Source organism: Mesoplodon densirostris, chromosome 20 (assembly GCF_025265405.1).
Source record: "Mesoplodon densirostris isolate mMesDen1 chromosome 20, mMesDen1 primary haplotype, whole genome shotgun sequence".
Classification (NCBI taxonomy): Eukaryota; Metazoa; Chordata; class Mammalia; order Artiodactyla; family Ziphiidae; genus Mesoplodon; species Mesoplodon densirostris.
Genome location: NC_082680.1, coordinates 20694189 through 20710456, shown reverse-complemented (window position 1 = coordinate 20710456; position 16268 = coordinate 20694189). Strand labels below are relative to the sequence as shown.

The 16268-nt window shown below is 38.0% G+C and overlaps 1 protein-coding gene across 7 annotated transcripts in view; it reads right to left on the bottom strand.

Moving 5' to 3' along the window:
* DLC1 (DLC1 Rho GTPase activating protein) overlaps positions 1–16268 on the bottom strand; it is a 407252-nt gene that overhangs the window by 54334 nt on the left and 336650 nt on the right. The window contains exon 6 of one of the 7 annotated variants that reach the window (XM_060085724.1): positions 11413–11435. The exons of the other annotated variants lie outside the window; for them this stretch is intronic. Coding sequence (XP_059941707.1) covers positions 11428–11435 — 8 coding nt within the window. The 3' untranslated portion in view covers positions 11413–11427. Of the gene's footprint in view, positions 1–11412; positions 11436–16268 lie in introns of those variants that run through there. 7 annotated transcript variants of the gene reach the window in all.

Below are 16268 nucleotides of genomic sequence, written 5' to 3'. Positions count from 1 at the left end.
AAGCCAAAAATGCTAAGACACAAAATCAATTTGCAAAACAAGGTCACTTAACAGGTAGGATGTTTTGCTTTAGTTATAGGTTTCATTATTTACTCAAAGAAATATTCTAGGTGTCTTATTTGATTTATCTATCTACTCTAGCATCACACACAGGTGCCGTATATAGAGTAAGGCCTCCATAAAGATTGCAAAAGGCTGGCAGGGTCAGTGTAAAAGTTGGAGACCTAGGGGCATTGAGTTTCCATAGTTTTGAAAATCTGTGTGAAATCACTCATGAGTTTGTTTTTACTAAGGAGATGTTTTGTGTTCACTTGAGATGTAATGTGTTGCTTTTCTTCATAGCAGATTGGGTCCTAAAATAAAAATACTATGGCATGGGTTTGGGCAACTGCCTGAAAAATAATAAACAATTCTCTTTCTCAGCTGCTAATACAGCATGTTGGCCATTATAGTGTTATTTCTGGAAACCCCTACACAGCTCCAGATCATCAACTTACTTTAATGGCTAACAGGAGAATGAAGCTGCAGTAAGTTGTCAAGCTTGGCTTTTCATGAATAACTAACTCAGTCAATTATCTCTCATGGATTCAGCTGAATTAAGCTGTACTGGGGGGAACTGCAAGGCACCAAATTAGACATTTTAAAAATAGCCCTGGCAATAAGAATCATGAATTGTGAAAGACTGGTGATTGAAGATTTATCAGAAGACAGAGTAGATTGGCTCTCTCCTATACAAATATTCTACTGTTGGACTCACAGCTATTTCTGTGCTGATTACTGTTATCTTTTTGATGGGTTGACAAAACAAACATATAATAAAGGTAAATTTCAGAACTGAGTGCTCCGGGTCTGAGTTAGAAAAATGAATCTTTGAGGGTCCTTAAGTCCATGCATGTGTAGGAGAAAGAATGCTCATATAAATCATGTTCCTGACCTGGTCACAGATACTATCAGTGACCTTGAGTTGCTCACATAATAATATCGCTTGTTCCTTGGTTTATTTTTAAAATTATATATATTAGGGCTTCCCTGGTGGCGCAGTGGTTGAGAGTCCGCCTGCCGATGCAGGGGACACGGGTTCGTGCCCCGGTCTGGGAGGATCCCACATGCCGCGGAGCGGCTGGGCCCGTGAGCCATGGCCGCTGAGCCTGCGCATCCGGAGCCTGCGCTCCGCAACGGGAGAGGCCACAACAGTGAGAGGCCCGCGTACCGCAAAAAAAAAAAAAAAAAAAAAAATTATATATATTAGATATATATAATATATCAGTATTATACTTTATTACATATAAATAAAAATAGGTATAATTTAGATGACAAAACAAGGATACTGGATCATCTAGCTAAGGATTTTAGGTTGAAGACATAATATAATTTGGAGGTAAACATTATCACAGATAAGGTATTTAACTCAGAGAGGTTACTTAGTAGCTTGCTTGATTTCACACTGCTAATAACTGAGAATCTGGGTCTCTCTGCAATGATAATCATGACGAGGGCTTTAAAGTCAAACTATGTGAGCTTGGAGCAGGATTTCAGGTCTCGCCTTTCCTAGAATGTAAAATGAGGGGATTGGACCAGATGTTCTCTCCGGTCCCCTCAGCCATCTATAGGTTCTAGTTTGTCCTGATTTACAGCGTAAACCTGAACTTATATTCACATTCACTTCCTTGTATAGGGCTCTAACATATCCAACCTTCAAAAACTCTACTAATTAAAAAAAATGGTAGAAAGGAAGAAGCATCCACTCTGTCAGCCACCATGCCTCATACCAATTCAAAACAGAACATGATGCCCCACTAAGCATGCTGCTGCAAATCCCAGGACTGCATCTGCTGTGTTAGAACTCTTTTCCCATGAGAGCTCGTTTCTCTAATTTAAAAAAATTAGAATGATAATTTCCAGGACTTCCCCGGTGGAGCAATGGTTAAGAATCTGCCTGCCTGTTCTCAGAAATCCATAAAGCTTTTCTCCTTCTTGGACAAATATCTTGACTATCACTGAGGCCTCACGAGGTATGTGGTGTGGTCCCTATACTTGCTCATGAAATTCAGGCCATGCAGTTTAGTTTGGTAGAATTTCAAGGCGCTGCACCCAAATGACCTTCTTAAAAATGACCTCTTCCTTTTCCTTTTTTTCTGTGTCATTGCTCTAATTTGCCAATCATATTTTGATTTTAATCTTCCCATCCAGATTTTTATTTTTATTTTTTTAAGATTTATTACTTATTTATTTATTTGTTTAACTTTATTTTTATTTTTGGCTGCGTCGGGTCTTAGTTGCAGCAATCAGGATCTTCGTTGAGGTATGTGGGATCTTATGCTGCGGCACACGGGCTCCAGGGTTCATGGGCTCTGTAGTTTGTGGCACACAGGCTCTCTAGTTGAGGAATGCGAAATCAGTAGTTGTGGTGCGTGGGCTTAATTGTCCCATGGCACGTGGGATCTTATTTCCCTGACCAGGGATCAAACACACGTCCCCTGTGTTGTAAGGTGGATTCTTTACCACTGGACCACCAGGGAAGTCCCCCACCTGGATTTTTAAATGGAATGTTTCTATTTGTGTGATTTCTTTCACACTTTTCACGAAGAGTAATTTTCCACTTTTCATACACTTAGTCACTCTTCTAAATTTGTTCTCCCTTCCAAGAAACCTACTGTGATTATTATAAAAGAATACAAAACCACCATCCCAAAGTATTATTGATAGAACATTTTGGACCCATGCCTTTCCTCACAGTGACACAAACAGTTTTAAAACAACTACCAAACTGATAAAAAGATGACAATGCGTGTGCTGGCTGTCTTGTTTTTATGCACTACAATCTGCTGCATCTGAGCCGTTATCTAATCTGTTTGGTGTGTAACAATACTCTTTATTTGCATAGTGCTCTTAAATATAAATTTCATTTCCCATAACATTCAGTAACTGAGCAAGATATTTTGTTGTATTTTCTTCTTATCTTTTTCTTCTCTCACCTTCCTTCTCCCACCTCCCAAACATGTTTTTTTCCCTTTTATAGCCCAATTATTTTAAATTCTGGAAAAGGCAAAACTATGAAAACAGTAAAAAGATCAGTAGTTGCCAGGGGATAGAAGGGAGAGAGGAATGAACAGGTGAAGTATAGAAGACTTTTAGGGCAATAAAACTACTCTGTATGATACTATAATGGTGGATACATATCATCAAACATTTGTCCAAACTCATGGTATGTACAACACCGAGAGTGAACCCCAATGTTAACTATGGACACTGGGTAATAATGATGTGTCAATGTAGGTTCATCAGTTGCTGTAAATGTACCACTCTGGTGAGGGATGTGGATAAAGGGGGAGGCTATACATGTGGGGAGGGGTTGGAGTTATATGAGAAATCTCTTCCCCTTCCTCTCAATTTTATTGTGACCCTACATCTGCTGGAAAATATAAAGCCTATTAAAAAATATAAAAGAGCCTTTAGGTGAACATGGAATATCAAATGATAAGGTCAAACATAAGTGTTTTGGGTGTCCCAGAAGAAGCGAATATAGAGAATGGAGCACAGAGGCAATGTCTGAGTTCATAGTGACTGAGGATTTTTCAGGACTGATGAAAGACATGAATTCATAAGCACAGGAGGCACACAGTATACCAAGCAGAATAAATAGAAAGAAATCCACACCCAGACACCATTTAGTGAACCTACAGAATACTATAAGAAGAAGCAATCTTAAAAGCACTTGAGAGAAAAGAGAGGTCACCTACAGAAAATGGCAATTAGGTTGATGGCATACTTCACAACAGCAAAAATGCAAGTCAGAGAACATTGGAATATATTCAAGTTGAGACACACACAGCAAGAAAAAGAGAGAGAGAGAAGTTAACTTTGAAGTATGTGCCCAGAAAAACAATCTTTTAAGAATGAAGGTAAAAAACATTTTCAGATAAATAAGAATAGAGGGAGTTAACAACCAATACAACTTTACTAATGGATATTTGGAAAGATATACTTAAAGAAAAGGGGGGGGGCTTCCCTGGTGGCGCAGTGGTTGAGAGTCCGCCTGCCGATGCAGGGGACATGGGTTCATGCCCTGGTCTGGGAAGACCCCACATGCCGCGGAGCGGCTGGGCCCGTGAGCCATGGCCGCTGAGCCTGCGCATCCAGAGCCTGTTGCTCCGCAACGGGAGAGGCCACAGCAGTGAGAGGCCTGCGTACCGCAAAAAAAAAAAAAAAAGAAAAGAAAAGGGAAAATGACCTTAAAATCTGAGATTCAAGAAAGAATGGAGAGCAAAGAAACTGGTAAAATGCAGGTAAATTGGGGAAAAAAATCTTCTATGGAAAATAAAAATATTATTAATAATAATAACAAGTTTAATTTGTGGAGCTTAAAAAAAGACAATTCTAGAGACAACAATAAGTCAGGAAGGAATAACTGGAGTAGAGTGTTCTAAGGTCCTTGTGTTTATTTACTGAGTATGCATAGCAAAATTTCAAGAATAATCTCTAGATTAGAAATAGTCCATTACTTCTAAATTAGTATAGGGAAAAACTGGAAACAAAGATTTTTAAATGTTTTGAGGCAAAAAAGGCAGAGCATAAAGACATGGGAGAGAGCAGGACAAATGAAAAACACAAAATAAGGGGGCATATATGTTCAAATATGTCAGTATTTATCAGTAATAATAGTTATAAACGGTCTCAAGTTGCCACTTAAAAGCTGAAATTTATAGATTACACTGGTCTCCTAAAAATAAAAATCCAGCTATATATTGTTTATTTGAGCTACATTAAAAATGTTGGGACATGGAAAGGCTTAAAGTAAAAGCATAGAAAAGAATATACCAACCAAATACTAAGCAAAAAAAAAATTAGGGTAGCTACATAAATAGAAATAAAAGGCTTTAATTCAAAAAGGACTATAAATGGTGAAGAGTTACCACACAGCACTAAAAAGCTCATTTAATGAGGAAAATAAAGTGATTCTGAAGTTGTGTGCCTCTAATAAAATAATCTCAAAATTTACAAAGCAAATATTGGTAGAATTAGAGGAAAAAACTGACAAATATCATATTGGTGAGAGATTTCAACAGACTTGAAACCTATTCTGGATAGGTTGAATAGACAAAAAAAAAAAAAGTAAAATAAGAAAGTTTTAATGACCACATATAGATATATCTGTACCCATCAGTAAGAACATATACATTCTCAACACTGCAATATTAAGACCAAACAAGCAAAACAAAACCACTGACCATATAAATACTAAGCCATAATGCAAATCTCAACACATTTTAAAGAAGTGGTATCATATCAATTCCTGTGGTGGTTTTAAAACATGCCACAAAACCTTTTGTAATCCTCTCATCAAATGATGGAATCAGTGTCTCCTCTCCTGGAACCCAGGCAGTCCGTGTGACTTTCAATGACTAGAATGTGGCACAAGGGCTTCTGCTTTACTTCCAAGGTGGGTTAGAGAAGGTCATGTAGCTTCAGCAAGTTTTTCTTGGACAGTTGCTCCCTCTGGAGTCTTCCACATAAGAAGTTTGGCTACCCTGAGTCCCTAGAGCCTCCAAATGGAAAGGCCAGAGAGTGAGAGATGCCAGAGGAAATCCAGCTGTTTCAGCCCACAGCTGTTTTGAGTTTTCCCAGCCCAGGCACCAGTCATGTGAATGGAGATCCTAATTCCACTACCATCTGACTGCAACTGCCCAACAGACCCTGAGGAATGCCTAGGAATGCCTAGCTGAGTCCAGTCAACTCCCAGATCCATGAGGAAAATGCATGAGTGATTGCCATTACTCTATGCCCCTGTCTTGGGGTAGTTTGTTGTACAGAAATAGATAACCAGAACAGCCACATTCTCTGGCCAAGATGCAATTAAGTTAGAAATCAGTAATGTCAATATATATTTTAAATATTTTTACTTATAATTTAAAAAACTATTAATATCTCATGATTCAAGGAGAAATTATACTAAAAAAATTTAATACTGAATGATAGTGAAAGTAATGCATATTTAAAATTGTGAAATATAATGGAAACCAGTATTTGATGAAATATATAGCTAAATTATTTGTATTAGCAAAGAAGAAAGGCTAAATATTAATTAAGCACCCAGTTTATTTAATAAATTTATTTATTTTATTTTATTTTTGGCTGCGTTGGGTGTTCGTTGCTGCGCACAGGCTTTCTCTAGTTGCAGCGAGCGGGGGGCTACTCTTCGTTGTGGTGCACAGGCTTCTCATTGCAGTGGCTTCTCTTGTTGCAGAGCATGAGCTCTAGGTGCGCGGGCTTCAGTAGTTGCGGCACGCGGGCTCAGTACTTGTGGCTTGCACGCTCAGTAGTTGCCATGCGAGGGCTCTAGAGAGCAGGCTCAGTAGTTGTGTCACACAGGGCTTAGCTGCTCTGTGGCATGTGGGATCTTCCCAGACCAGGGCTCAAACCCGTGTCCCCTGCATTGGCAGGTGGATTCTTAACCACTGCACCACCAGGGAAGTCCCAAGCACCCAGTTTATAAAAAGAACAAAAGAATGAACTCAAAGAAGGCAAAACAAAGGGATTAATAAAGAAAAGAGCACAAATTAATTAAATTAGAAGATATGAAAGGCAAGGAAAACAAATAGTGAATAAACACATGAAAAAATGCTTAAAGTAGTTAGCAATAAAAAAATGCAAGTCAAGACCATAATTAGCTACCACTTTACATATACTAGATTTACAATGGAAAAGTCTGGCAATGCCAAGTGTTGGAAAGATGAGAACCCATATATATTGCTGGTTCAACCTCCTAGGAAAGCAATTTTACATTCATTTTAAAGCTGAATACTGACTATGCTATGATCCAGTAATTCTTCTGCTCTGAGATTTGTTCCCTAGAGAAACTCTTGCATCTGTGCATCTAGAAAACTCAAGAATGCTTACAGTAACATTGTATTAGGAAACACTGGAAATAACCTAAACGTCCATCAACTGGAGAATAGATCTTTTAAAATGGCATATTTATACAGTGGAATATTACACAGCAGTGAAAACAAGTGAGCCATAGCTACATGCAACAACATGGACAAATCTTTGAAACAATGTTGGGTAAAATATCAACATTAAAAATAAAGTGCTTACATGGTAAAAAAAATTTCATAAAATATGAAGGGAATAATAAATTCAACATTCAGGACTGTGATAGCCTCTGGGGTAAGGCAAGGAGATGAGCTAGGTAAGAGTGTATGGGTAGCTTTAACAGGAAAGGTAATTCTAGTTATTCAGCTGGGTTTTGGGTTAGTGGCTGCTATATCATTATACTTTATAATTTATATTCACATATATTTTCTTGTTGATATTAAATATTATGTAACTAAGATTTTAAAAGTGAAATAATCCTGGAGAAAGTTTGCTTATTATAATGATAAGAAAGTCAACTTTAGAGTCAAGGTCCAGATTTGAATCCCGAAACTGCCATTTACTTGCTGCTTTACCTTGGAAAAGTTACTTTATTTTCAAATCTTATTTTCCTTATCCATGACATGGCAATAATAATACCTGCTTGGGTAGTTGCGAGGATTGAAATAGATTATGTTTATAAAGGGCTCAATATTTACTTACATATGAACTTATTAAGAAATAGGAACTGAAACCTTAACTCAAAATCTGTTTTGGGGGTATCTGTGTGCGTGTGTTTTATCTGTTCAGGCTTCTCAACCTACTATGATATTATTGTACTAGTTATCCTCTGTTGTAGTGTTATTATTGAAAAGTTCTAGAACTAGTGAATTAGTGATACTGAAAATAAAAACCATTAACTTTATAATATCTGTATTTATGTCATTCAAAGCAATCCCCTACACCTATTTCCTCCTTTTACCTTCATTTGCATTATGAAAAGGTAAATAATATTAATAGTAACAATAATGATAATAGTAGTACTAGTAATCTGACTCTGTAAAGGAACATCTACTTTCCAACGTTAAAGTTTATTCCTATTACATAGCATCTAAGACATGGGACTTGCATGCATGTTTATTTCAGTTCTATGTTTTTTTAAAAAAATTGTGTCATATTTCTATTGCTCATACTATTAGAATGTTTAAAGTTGGGAGGATAAAGTCTAAGATAGGGTTATGGAAAGGTTTCTAATATTCCTTAGCACAGAGATCCAGAGGGAAAAGCAAACCAGGAAATTTAATCTGGAAGTGACAGGACATTCCTGGTTAGTTTTGACTTAACCTGGTCCTAATATAGCCCTGCTCTGAAATGACACTTTGAAATCTGAATTGCATTTAGAAAGAATGAAAGAACACGATGAATGTGGTATAAATTTTAAACCTCTCTGGGATGATCAATCTCATGCTAGGCAAAATGAGGGCAAGAGTTTTATTAGCATCCTCTAAACAGTGTTAAATATGAATCTACCAGCTCGCAATTTATATATTTTTTCTTTATTTGTCTTGTAGGGTGGGTTTGCGTATCTGGGTCTAGGAACTACACTTCAGTCAAAAAAATGTTTTTCCTCATGAGGTTATAATAGAAACTGAACACATCAGTCGAATCTCTGGGATTCTTCCTCAGAACTGAGCTTTTAAATAATCATCTCAGTCTCCTGGGGGAGTGAGAGATCTAACCAAAAACCCTGACCTAAATAAATCTCCAGGGCAGAACTGAAGAATGGCAAATTTAGGGAAGCTAAATTAGTATGCATGGATTTTCTTTTCCCCTTTTCAAAATGAATGTAGTGCTTCTGGGTACTAACAGCTTTGTGACCCAAATTGTTCTACCAACACAGCTTTTATTCCATCACCAGCCTCAAACCTTGAAATCAGAAACGGAAGTTCTTTCATGCTGATTTTCAGACCTTGTGGCTCATGCTGACAATGCTTCATCTGGATATTCCACAATTAGGAAGAGGCAGGAGCCTTTACCTGAAAATTACATCTGTGAAGGAGCCGATCTACTGCAACTGAGGCTAACGTTTAACGGGCGTTTGCTGGGATCCTCTGTGACTGAGAAAAGGAGGGTGTCACAGATGTAGCACACCCAACTTAGGTTTCTAGGCCACTAACAGCCAAGCAGGGACTATAAGGAGGAACTTCAACTAAACCCTGAGTGTGTGTGTTTGTGTACAGGTGACATGATACATAAATGGGGCACACACATGCTGGCATTTCTTCATAAGGGACTTAAGAGGGTTTTTCCTAAAGACCTAACCTTAAGCTTTTAGCCCTGATGCTCTCATTTCTCACTCTTCCAGGCATTTCCTGGAGAGCAAACACCCAGTTTGATCAGTAATAACGCAAATAATTTTTTTATGATGCTGATTGGAAATCTCTCAGCAGAAACAAAGTACAGAAGGCACAGTCTTAATTCCTAGTCTCCTGACAAAGCTTAACTCAAACAAACTTTCAAAGCCCCTCCATTGGCACTTCCTCATTCATATCTCACCCAGGAATCAAGCTCTTTTTTCCTAGCTTCTTGCTCATATATGAACCCTATTCTTTTCCTTTAATTGCCCTGAAATTCCAAAACAGTGCGACTAAGCTGACCCATTATAGTCTAAGCATTAATAATGGCCTCATTTCCTACTCCCAGAGCTCGCTCTGAAACAATCTCTTTCTTTCCTAGGGACAAACTATCTGACTCAACTTCTTCTCTTGCCTCCTAGCCCTTTATCGAGGCAAAGACCAGCTGACTATTAGTTTGTAAAAATATTCATATTGGTCCTCTCTCCGTCTACTCCTCACCTCATTCTACACAATCTGATCTGTGTCCTCCTTCCTGGCTCTATGCAGACCCAACTGCAACTTCACTCTCCCCAGACAAACACAGACAACATTAATGTTACTCTAGTGCTCTTTGATGGTGGATGACTTTTTCTTGCATCTTCAGAAAGGCAAAGAGATATGTAAACTCGGTCAGCCTTCCCACCAGCTGGAAGAACATCTGTAAGTAGGAAGGAATGAGATATAAACAAACTTACATTCCGACCGGCTGGGGTTGGAATAAAACAGGTGACTGTGAGGCCAAAGGCTCCATTAACAGTCACCAGGGTCATCAGGCCTCTTGTTTGCACTTGGTTTGGGAAGGCTTGCCTAAGTGAATTACTCAAAAAGTCTGAAATTGAGACTCCATGCTGGTGGTAACCACAATGCTTGTTTATAGAACTCTTCCAAAGGATGTAACAGGCATTTCCCAAGATCTGTCAGCACTGGGCCAGGATTAGATCAGCCATTTGTCTCTGAAGGGTGTAGTATTGGCCATAAGACCAACACCACCTAAATGTCTTTTGCAGTCTGGGGTGTATACATGTATGTACAGAAAGTCCCCTACATATGAACCTTCAAGTTGTGAACTTTCAAAGATGCGAGCGTGTGTTTGCATGTCCAATCACGTAAGTTAGTTCACGTGTCTGGCGTACATTGTCACATGTGTGCATCCTCTACAAGTGGTTGTGCTTTTGTGTACTGTACTGTACAGTACTGTATAGAGTACAGTAGTACAGTATCTTTATAAACAGTACTGAATCCAGCAAGGAACCAAACCCTGTGCCATCAACGTCAGGCGTGAGTGAAACTGCAGCTTGCCCTCCGTCTCCTATTGCTGATGATCCATCAGCTCTACCATCTCCCTCCTCCTCTCCCTCCTCCAGTCAGTAACTCTTCTTGCCTGTTCACTCGATGCCAGCCCCTGTATGCCAGCTGTTGTACTGACTACTGTACTTTTCAAGGTACCGTACTGTAAGATTAAAAATGTTTTCTTTATTTTTTGTGTTTGTTTTTTATGTATTATTTGTGTGAATAGTATTATAAACCTATTACATTACAGTACTATATAGCCGAATGTGTTAGTTGGGCGCTTAGGCTGACTTTGTTGGACTTACAAACAAACTGGACTTACGAACGTGCTCTTGGAACAGAACTCATTTGTATGTAGGGGACTTTGTGTGTGTGTGTGTGTGTGTATGTGTGTGAATATATAGGAAAGAGCTTAAGAGAAACATATAGGAAAGACAGGACTATGGGTTGGGTCTGGGGAGGATCTTCTTTTATTACCCACCATCTATTTTCAACAACCATTTTTTTTTTTAATTAGAAAAAGTTGAATGAGTGTTTTCTTTTAAAATTCATCTCACCCTAAATGTAATCAAGGAGTCATAACCAAGGAGAACTGATAGAGAATAATAATTGTAATGGCTTGTCCAGCAGGCCCAATTATTCCTTTAAAGGTATATTTCTTTCTTCTAATTACATTAGACAGTGATTGAAAGGATGGTAACTAATAACAAAGGTTTCATTGTCTCTCTTTTTTTCTTTGTCGCCCCTACCCTAATGACTTACTATATGGTCCTTTACAAGGAGCTCTGGAGGAGCCCTGGTGTGGAACCCTGGTCATGTGGCTCACTGGGACAGACACGAGATTGTCAGACACAGGACTGGCTGTAAACGAAAGGAGCCTGGGATGGCTTTAATATCCTGTGAGACAGAAGCATGACAGATTAGTGGGGAGCTCCTTCCTTCTCAGGAAACCAGGCCTCTGGCTATAGCTTTGTCTTAGCTCAGTCTTAGATCTTTATAAACACTTTCCCCTGAACTTTAAAGGACCCATGCTTTTCAGTAATAGTTTAATGCCCATGAAACAAAAACTCAGATAAAGGGTTCAAGCATAAAATCATATTGAAAGGTCTGATTTCTCAAGATACTTTCTATAAACTCAGACTTCACAACCAGAAAAAGATTTCAATAGCGAACTTTTTCACTAGAGAAAACGCCAGCCTTAAAAATGCTTGAGCCTTGGTACATGATTTTGAATCTCAATTGTTTTAAAGAAATACAAAAACTTGCTCCATTAGGGACTGGCTGTAGTCGAGGCCCTCCGTTAAGAGTCCTCGATAAGGGATGTTTAAAGATGGAACAAGGTGGTTGTGAGGTAATAACTAGAATTCCAGGGGTTGGAATCATATGATGACGAAATATCCAGGGAAGATGAATTGTAGAGAGGGGAATGTGAATCCTTATAAAACACGGATAAAGATCGGTGGGTATATGTCTGACACAAAAGAAGACTTGAATATATAAAAACAAGCACATGATATTTACTTGGGGAGACTCAATATTTACACGTCAGTTCTCCCTTAATTAATCCATCAATTTAATGAAGTACCAATAAAAACAACAACAGTATGTTTTAAGAGTAATGATCACTAATATGTATTGCATGTTATGTCAAGTACTTTGTACTTTCTGAGTGTTTCATTTCTTAAATAGTTCAATCCCTCAATAATCTTATGATTATTCATTTCCTTATTTTATAAATGAAGAATTTAGGCAGAGTTTAAGCATCTTGCCTAAGGTCACACAGCCAGTAAGCAGTAGAACTGAGATTCTTAACCCAAGGGTTCAGGCTCTAGAACTTAACTGTCATCCATACTTTCAAGTCAATGGAACTGAATAGTGAGTCTAGAAATTGACTCAAATATAGGAATTTAGATGGTATTAAATGTAGCACTTCATAACAGGGGAGGAAAAGATGGATGATCATTCAATACCTAAAGTTGAGGCACCTAAGTAGTCATCTGGAAACAAATAAAATTGAACCCTAGCCCACTCTTTACTCCAAAGTATTTTTCAAATGTATCAAAGATTTAAAAATGTAAAATGAAAAGAAAACCATCTGAAGAAAATCCAGGTGACTGAATGACAGGAATCGGGAGAAGACGTTTAAATTTTATACTACTGGCATTTATTGTCCGTTAAAATTAATTACTTTAAAAGAGAAAGAAAAGAAAGTGGTAGGACTGCCTAACTCGGTGTGTGTGTGTGTGTGTGTGTGTGTGTGGTGTGTATTAATGCTAGTGCTATTCAGACCTGCTCCTGAAGGCAAAGATCTTTGGAGGTTTACCCAGAAAAAGCTGACTGTGTAATAATAAGTAATATTATGTAGTGTAATAATAAATAATAGTCTTGTGTCATTACTATGGGATGTTAGAGATGGCTCACTTTTTATACTTTCTTATTAACTGAACAGGATGAACTTTTCCTCCAGGTTACTGAATACAGTGTCTGAGTTGCTATGAGTGAGAGACGGTGCTAGAATTTGAGGCATGCTTTGGAGAAGTGCGGTGCCTATAAAAAGCGGCAATTATGCCAGATTTTCTGCAGTATACATCCTGGTCCCCAAGACGTACCCTCAAACGGCAGATAGTAGTCAGTCATGGCTAACCATGGTTGACAAGTTTGTGTGCTTTTCCTGACAGGCACTAATCATTCTTTTGGGTTCATTTGCAAGTTTTTCGGATACAACACAATTCTGAGTTTATAAATATATATCCAAAAGAAATGACTCAATAAATTTGATGGGTTTTAATGATGTCTCAAATAAGCCTTAATTAAAGCATCTTCATTTAATGAAGTTACAGGTTGTTCTCAGTAAAGGAAGAAACGGTTTTAATTTGCATGGGATACGGAAGCAGCGGTGAGAAACAAGCTGAACTGTTCCCAGTCAAATATCAGTTTTTTAAAAATCGGATTGATTGTAAGCTCTGATATGAAATGAAATGAATGTTGTATCTTTATTATGCATAAGAAATGGCTGTGTGCAACCACTTGGGGCCTCTTCATCAATTATCTGAAAAGCTGCTGCCCTTTTTGCTGTGGGGAATTAGCTGGTAAGAGGAATTTGCTTTAAGCTTATGACCTAAAAATAAGGCTTGGAACTATGGGGCACTACACACTCAGGAATTTTCCTTACTACTCTGTTGTCTTTGTACATTTTCCCTCTGCTGGGAATGTTCTGTTCTCTGCTTTAACATTTTTAAAATTAATTCTTTATTACACAGTTACACATACAGGGTGTGGAAAAAATAAACAATACAAATGATCAACAAAGAAAAATATAGAGAAGTAAGCATTATTAATATTTTAATACATAGATAAGGGAACCCTATTATACTGTAACAATCTCTTTTCTGCAAATTGAAAAAAAGTGCATATACTACATGCTCCCATTTAGAAAATCAAATATAGAATCAAGTGAACTCAAAAGTGAAACTCCCCCATTACTGAGGTAGCTAATATGGTTATTCAAATAATTCTCTATGCAATTACTAGTATATTTTATATATTCTGTATATATTTACATAAACACATTATTTTTTGTTCACAAATTTCTTTTTTTTTTTTTTTTTTTTTCGGTATGCGGGCCTCTCACTGTTGTGGCCTCCCCCGTTGCGGAGCACAGGCTCCGGACGCGCAGGCTCCGGACGCGCAGGCTCAGCGGCCATGGCTCACGGGCCCAGCCGCTCCGCGGCATATGGGATCCTCCCAGACCGGGGCGCGAACCCGTATCCCCTGCATCGGCAGGCGGACTCTCAACCACTGCACCACCAGGGAGGCCCCACAAATTTCTATATGAACTGTTCTACAGCTTGCTTAAACATATACATATACATATACATAATGTACATGTCTTCATGTCAATAGATATAGATGTACCCAATTTCTTTTAAAGTTTGTATAGAATTCTGTTATATGGCTATATCCCAATCATTGAACTAGCCCTCTGTTGATGACCATCCATAACGTACGGTACCCAGTGTTTACTGCTACAACCCTGCTTCAGTAACTATTCCAGTGCTTGTGAGCCTCTGTGGTTGGACATCAACATTTTTAGTCTTAGAATCTTAAATACTATAATTGTAATAGATGTCCTAGTTTATAAACTATTTCAGTTTTAAACTTTTAATCTACTTATATGTTACAGAAAAAACATGTTCACCAAAATCAGATATTTTCAGTGCTTCAGTAGGTACCCTAAAATATTGTGATAAATGCTTTCAATTAAAGTTAAGTATTCTAATATTTATTTAATAAGTTTCCCTGTATTTTAAATTATGTTGCTTACTGTACTAATTTGTAATTTGAAGGCCCTCATCATAACTTTTTGAAAATCTTGCTAATTTAGGGTTACTCCTTATTTGAGATCTCCTGCTAAATAATACTTATGGATGAAAACTCAATAAAGGTATCATTTAATAGTTCACATGAGTAATAAAAGAACCCAGGGCTGCAGGTCAGTAGTAATTTTATCTGAATATATTAACTGTAAGCCAAAACGTCTATAATGGAATTTGAAACCTCCTAACTAGTTTTTGTTTGATAAAAATGAAATTTTTTTAAAAAACTTATTTGGCTGCAGCGGGTCTTAGTTGCAGCACACGGGATCTTTCATTGCAGCGCCCAGGCTCAATAGTTGCAGCACAGGCTTAGTTGCTCTGCAGCATGTGGAATCTTAGTTCCTGGACCAGGGATTGAACCCGTGTCCCCTGCATTGGAAGGTGGATTCTTAACCACCTTCCAAAAAGGGAAGTCCCCCCAAATGAAACATTTTTGAGTAGATGAAATGGAGACTAATCCTGTTTAATTTTTCATTCTGAATCCTAATTTTTAAGATTTTAAAAAAGTAATATGTTCTCTAGATTTATTCTGAACATGGCATCCCTCCTTTTTTGACTTTTCAAATTTGAGAAAATATAATAATTTATTCTCCTGTTGCTTTGCTTAATCAGCAAGGATAATCAACTCAGCAAACTAGCAAAGATGTGGCTACAGTATTTAAGATGAATAATCTCTAAAATACAGTACTATTCTTTTCTACTGGAAAGTTAGTTTCAATGAACATATTGTTAAGCTCATTGGTGACCAACCATTCCAACCCTTACCTCAAGCTGTGTCTGAGAGCAAGTTCCTACCATCAATATGATGCCCCAAAGGCCATCCCAAAGGATCCAAGTTACAGTCACACAAAGGATACTGAGTGCATAGTTTTGTTCTGAATTTCTTCCCACTGTGCCAAATGATTACAAGGTTAGGAGGTTAAAGTGTGCTGGATGCACCAGATACTTTTTATATATTAGTTCTAACTTTGCCTTACATTGTTCTGCCTTGTGAGACGCCCTGAGGAAAACTCTTCTCTTCCTTCCCACCACAGCCTAGAAAAACCCATCAGATATTTTCTCTCGGAAATTCTGACTCTTGAGTCATTGGTGGGCTATGTACTCACACACTTCCCATCCCTTCCTTCCAGGGTTTAATCATAGTTGTTGGTTTGAAGGAGGAAAGGGTGGGTTCCCACATTTATAAACTCCAGAATGAGAGGTTATGAAAAGTCCAAATGTCGCTGTATCTGCTCTGGCTAAAGAGAATGTTTGCAACTCCAAAGTCAGGGATTTTAGGTGAAAGGCTTGCTGAGAGAGCATCCCTGGGCAGGATGCTGCCAGCATGTAATAACTATTACAAGATCTACTCAGG